The sequence below is a fragment of the Chrysochloris asiatica genome, unplaced genomic scaffold, assembly GCF_000296735.1.
Source record: "Chrysochloris asiatica unplaced genomic scaffold, ChrAsi1.0 scaffold00319, whole genome shotgun sequence".
NCBI lineage: Eukaryota > Metazoa > Chordata > Mammalia > Afrosoricida > Chrysochloridae > Chrysochloris > Chrysochloris asiatica.
Genome location: NW_006408837.1, coordinates 1,338,280 through 1,344,387, shown reverse-complemented (window position 1 = coordinate 1,344,387; position 6,108 = coordinate 1,338,280). Strand labels below are relative to the sequence as shown.

Sequence of the window (6,108 nt, the reverse complement as noted above, 5' to 3'; positions counted from 1 at the left end):
AGATGGATTGGCCAAGTGGCAGCATCGATGGGCTCAAGCGTGGGAACAGTAGTGAGGTTGGCCCAGGACCAGGCAACCTGGTTTTGTTCTGCTGTGCATAGTGTCGCTATGAGTCAGTACCGACTCGATGACACCTAACAACTGTATTGGTTTATATATAAGGACCCTGTAAAGGGTTTTCTAGGAGTAGCTGGTGAGTTTACAATTCAAACGACTTTGCAGTCCAGCACATTCACCTCCAGTGCCACACCAGGACTCCATTTACCGTATGAGAAATATTTTTAAAAAGGTATTGATTTAAAATGAGTCATAAACCTAATATGCATTTGTCTAAACAGCCTGTTTTAAGCTATCTTTTCAGAGTAAAACAAACTATTGAGAAGAGCGGCATGGATTTGTATTCTCAAAGCTCTTTCGCTGCTGTACCAGGGAGGATAGCTGCATTCCCCTCTCTCTGGAGGTTAAAGTAAATGAAGACAATGCCATTTTCTGCCCGCGGAATCCTTCAGGCTTGAATTTTTTTCCCCAGTTCTTTCAGTTTCAAAAATGCTGAGCGTGTTCTTCCCTTTTGGTTTTAGAACTCCAGGTCTTTGCACGTTGCATGATAATGCTTAAGTCTTCCCTAGCTGCCCTTTGATATGTTCTGTTTAGCTCGTTTACTTCTTCAATTTCTTCCAGTTGCTTTAACTTCTCTACGTGGGAGAGCAAGTTTTAGAGTCTCTTCTGACATTCGCTTTGGTCTTTTCCCTCTTTCCTGCCTTTTAAAGGATGCCCTGCTTCCTTCCTGGATTATATCTTGGATGTTTCCTCACAACTCCTCTGGTCATTGGTCACTAGTGTTCCGTGCAGCATATGGCCTAGGGTGACGGTGTGGCAGGGCCATGGCATGGTCTTTCCTGTGTGTGGGCAGAGTGCACCCCTGGTCCCTCCCGTGTGTGGGCAGAGTGCACGCCTGGTCCTTCCCGTGTGTGAGTACAGTACACTGGTCCCTCCCGTGTGTGGGCAGAGTACACGGCTGGTCACTGCTGAGTGGAGGCGCACGGCCGTACCTTCACCCACGTTGGTCTGAGACCACCCAGTGCCCTGGCTCACTCGGCCACCTGCTTCCCCTGCAGGACAACAGGCAGCGCTTCGGGGCCTCCCTGGACAGCTTGTCTGCTGGCCGTGTAAGTATCATGAGTATGTCCACGGTCAACTTGAAGCTGGCTGTGTGCATCGCCATCCGGTTCTCGGCCACACGGCGCCAGTTTGGACCCACCAACATGGAGGAGATCCCCGTGCTCGAGTACCAGATGCAGGTAGTCTCCCCTGGGAGCAGGTGCAGCCCTTTCCATCACCACAGGTTGGGACCTAGGAGCTGAGGAGCCTGTTGGGCATAGGGACTGCTAACTGGAAGGTCGGCGGTTCAGACCCACCAGCTGCTCTGAGGGAGAAGGATGTGGCTGGGAGCTCACGTAAAGAGGGCAGTTTTGGACCCTCCCTGGGGCAGCCCGACTCTTCTCTGTGGTTGTTTACGGTCAGAATTGAGTCGATTGATGTCTCTGGATTTGGGTTGGATATGTTAGCAGATATTTGCATAAATTAATATTACACAGCATCAGAGAGTCAGGAACATTGGTGGCACAGTGGTTAAGTGTTAGGCTACTCACTGAAAGGTTGGCGGTTCAAACCCACCAGTCACTTTGCAGGAGAAAGATAAGGCCGCCTGCGTTGTTAAAGGTGGACAGTCCAGGAAACCTCTGGGGCAGTCCTAGTGCGATCTATGGGGTGCTGATGAGGACAATGAACAGGAAGGCTGGACTGTTGGCCAATTAAATAGGCTCTGGCATGATCCTGTAGGGTAAGCATTGCACTACTAACTAGAAAGTTGTGGGTTCAAACCCATTAACCGCTCCTCAAAAACCCTGCACAGGGTTGCTGTGAGTCAGAACCTACTCAACAGCATTTATCAACAGCAAACGTAGGAGAGGGAAGGGAAGTGCGTCCCGTGAAGTTTTGGGGAGATGGTGGATACCTTCCTCCTCACAGACTTTTCAGAGTCCCGTCCACAGCTACCTTCTCTGACTTCCCTGTTCCTGAGACATCATCACAGCCATGCTGGAGACGTGGACGTGGCTGCGGCGATAAGAGCCAAAGCATGCCTTCCGAGAGATCAGCCACTGAGATGGTGGAGGGGCGGTGGGCAGCGGCGTGGGCTGGTGCTGACCTCACTAACGACCACAATGCTGGGCTCCCAGTTCCAGTCCACCACCCCCTGGCTGTGTGCCCTTGAGCAAGTTGCTTGCCCTCTCTGTGCTTGTGTTTAATCCTTGGTAAAGTAGAGCTCTGGTAGCGTAGTGGTTACGAATCGGGCTGCGAACCTTAAGGTCAGCGGTTTGAAACTACCAGCCGCTCCGCTGGAGAAAGATGAGGCTTTCTACTCCTGTAAAGATTTACACCCTCGGAAACCCTGTACAGGGTCGCTATTGGTCGGAACCGACTCGACGGCACTTAACAACAACAACAACAACAAAGTAGAGCTAATAATTATTGATTGTTGTTGTTGTTGAGTGCCATCGAGTTGGTTCCGACCCATAGCGACCCCGTACAGGGTTTCCAAGGCTGTGAATCTTTACGAGAGCAGAAAGCCTCATCTGTTTCCTGCGGAGCGGCAGTAGTTTTGAACTGCTGACCTTAAAGTTCGCAGCCTGATTCGTAACCACTACGCTATCAGAGCTCCTTAGAGTGATGTAAATTACTGCATACAGTAAGCGCTTTGTAAATGCTGGATGGTGGCAAGGGTTTTTCCCTGGTTGTTCCTCTTCCTTGCCATCTGTCCATCTGTCCATCCATTCTGCATCCATCCATCATCTACCCTCACTCCCTTCTGTTATCTGTCTGTCCACCCATTCATCCACATACCCATCCTTTCTTCTATCCTCTATTCATCCATCCCTCACTCCATCCTCTCTCCATCCATTCATCTGCCCATACATATACCCATACATCCATCTCCTCACCCATGCATCCACCAACCATCCATCCTGCTCTCCATTCAGCCATCTTCCCTCCCATCCACACGTCCCTGTACTAGCTCCTCATCCTTCCATCCATCCATCCATCTACCCACATCCACCTAGACACCCCCCCTCCCCCATCCTGTGTCAGGCGCTGGGAGCCTGTGCTCCCTCTCTGGGCTCTAGGGACACCTGCATGGTGGTGTTGCTGGCCAGCCTGTCACCCTGGCCCAGCCGGCCTTCAGGGGGCTGCTTCCAGGTTCACGCTCCCTTTGTCCCGGTCATTTCTTTAAGAGAAGCCGCCATGCGGGACAAGAGGAGCAGAGCTGGTTTGAGGTTTTCAGGGTGGTGGTGAGACCTGCGGCTGGCCGGGCAGCACAGGGACGTGCGGAGAGGCTGCGGGAACGTGAAGCCGTGGGGTGTGGCCCCGCACACTGGGCACCTGACCGCCACAGCCCTCTGTGTTCCTTTTTAGCAATGGCGGCTGCTCCCATACCTGGCGGCTGTCTTTGCCTTGAGCCACTTCTCCAAGTGTCTCTTCATTAACCTGTTGGAGTTCTATCAAGGCATGCAGAGTCAGGGGCGGAGTGCTCAGCAGGTGAGTGGGTCTGGGACCGGTGACCGTCCCCTTGGCTGGGCCCTGAGACACGGCTGCAGGGACCTGTCTGTCGGCACACACTTGGCCCGGACCGCCGTGGTCTGGACTTCGCGCTTGTCCACCTCCTTTTTCAGAACATGATGGTTTTGCAAAATCCACATCACCCGCCCCTGAGTGGATTTCACGTTTCTGACCCTTTCATAAACAGCTCTGATGACGAAATCGGAGCTGACGGCTAGGGATCCATGCCAGGAGCTGGTGTCAGATTCTCTGAGCCCAGTGGCTGTCTCACCCTTAGTCCCCAGAGCCCCGAGCAGGGATTCATTTGACAGCAAATTCCGGGTGATGGACAACACCCCAAAGAACCTGCTCCCAATTATCACACCCGAGAGTGAGGTGGCTGGGTGTGGGGTGGATACCCCAACTGAGTCCAACCAGGCCCAAGGGGCGGCAGGCATGTGGGGAAGGAGGAAGGGGTTAAAGGCCTGTTTTTCCCGAAAGTGAGTCATTGGCGTGGCCAATGGACTGTTGGATTCTCTCCTGCTAATAACGTTACACTCTCCTCACTGAAGGACTGGGAGTCAGCCCTGGTCACAGCACGACTTCAGAATGGCTTCTCGTTTGAAGTTGAAAACCCTAGTCAAATGGGTCATTTCATTTAGCACGCGTAGCGGTGACCAGACTACCACATATAATGTGTCCATGGAAATAACCCCTCCCCCAATCATGTATTTGTGTAACAATGCAGCGCTTCTAAAACATCCATGAAGCACAAGGCAGTCTCGGGTGGTAGAAGCAGCTGACACTCGGCCACAACTGAAAGGTTGGCGGTTTGAGCCCACCTAGAAGTGCTGCGGAACAAAGTCCTGGTGGTCTGCTTATGACAATCCACAGCCTCCAAAGCCCTTTGGAGCAGTTCCGCTTTGCACACCCGGGGTCGCCAGGGGTCAGAATTGACTCAGCTGCTAAATTTTTTTTTTTTTTTAGCAAGTATGTCTGTGTATCTCTTAAATCCTTCATTAGCTACTGAGCGGCAGCAGAGGACGGTTTTAAAAAGTGTACATACAGCTGTGGGTACCACATCACTGCCTGTGACCTCCGGTCAGCCGTCCCTCCCACTCAGTGGGAGGCCCATCTAGGTCCTTAACAGTTATGGACACGTTATGTGAACCACATGCAGCATTCTGCATGGCCCCAAGGCCTGTCTACCCTTCCATCACTGAGCAAACTGTGAGGGTGCCACGGTTCCTCCACTCTGGGAGGAGCCCTGTTTCATAGACCAACCCCGGCTTCCAAGTGGGGTTATAGGGGTCGGGGATTAGACGTGAGGCCATGCCGGTGCTAAACCAGTCGCCGTCTCTGGGCGTCCGGGGTCTCTTCTCACCTGCGGATTTTCTTTCCTAAAGGCAGCGCTTGGACGCGAGATCCACGCCTTGGCCTCTGCCGGCAAGCCCCTGACCTCGTGGACGGCCCAGCGAGGGGTCCAGGAGTGCAGGGAGGCTTGTGGAGGACACGGCTATCTAGCTGGTAGGTCTCCTGCCCTCTTCCTACCCAGTGGAGCCCGTTTCTGTCCATGCCGTCTGGTACCCTCTCTGCTCCACAGACTGAAAACCTTAAATACTTACCTCAGGGGTAGAAAGCCCTGATTTAGAGGTGGTTTAAGCCCTGGGCTGTTAGTTGCAAGGTGCAGTTCAAACCCATCAGCCGCCTCATGGAAGAAAGATGAGATTGTCAGCTCACATGAAGATTTAGTCTCAGAAATCTTAAGATAGTACTAGACACAGCTAACCACAAGGTGGGCAGTTCAAGGCCACCTGCTGCTCCTCAGAAGCCCTGTACAAAGTTGCTATGAGTTGGAACCCACTTGGTGGCAGTGGGTGATTTGGGCCTGTTTTGCAGAGGCTCTGGTGCTAGGTGGCTCCTGGTTGGAAGTTGGGGCATATGATGAAGTGTGGAGGAAGGTCAGGAACCCTCCCCTAAAAGCCGCCCCCCCCAGGTTAGCTGCTCATTGGCGCTCTCACTTTCCGATGAATGGCTTGGTGGTGGCCGTCTTAGCACCAAGTTTTGCTGAAACAATTCTAAGTTGCAGAAAGAGATTGTATGTTCTTGGCAGTGGCTGTTGTGTGGGCAGCTGGCGGGCGTACGGTTCAGAGAGCAGGCAGCTAAACTGCCTGGCCCAGAATCCCAGCTCTGACACACAACAGATACACAACTGTGGGGAGTTGCTTCACCTCTCTGTGCCTCTGTGTCCTGATCGGGACTCCTAACAGAATACCTACATCCTAAGTCTGTGCCTGGCACACAGCACACACCTGGCAACACCATCTGCCCACACTGCTACCCTGGTCCCTGTTACTGTCAGCAGCAGCATTTGCAGCTTGCCTGAAAAAACCCCAAACTTCCTGTGTGAGTCACAGTGAATTGGTCAGACTTGCTTACTCATAGAAGGCTTACATACACGCACTCACACATACATCTACACACATACTCATAACACACACATATTTATATACA

The 6,108-nt window shown here is 52.5% G+C and overlaps 1 protein-coding gene across 1 annotated transcript in view; it reads left to right on the top strand.

Moving 5' to 3' along the window:
* ACOX3 (acyl-CoA oxidase 3, pristanoyl) overlaps window positions 1–6,108 on the top strand; it is a 70,854-nt gene that overhangs the window by 46,645 nt on the left and 18,101 nt on the right. Inside the window, exons 8-10 of the mRNA XM_006875322.1 lie at window positions 1,116–1,298; window positions 3,472–3,594; window positions 5,001–5,121. Coding sequence (XP_006875384.1) covers window positions 1,116–1,298; window positions 3,472–3,594; window positions 5,001–5,121 — 427 coding nt within the window. The remainder of the gene's footprint in view (window positions 1–1,115; window positions 1,299–3,471; window positions 3,595–5,000; window positions 5,122–6,108) is intronic.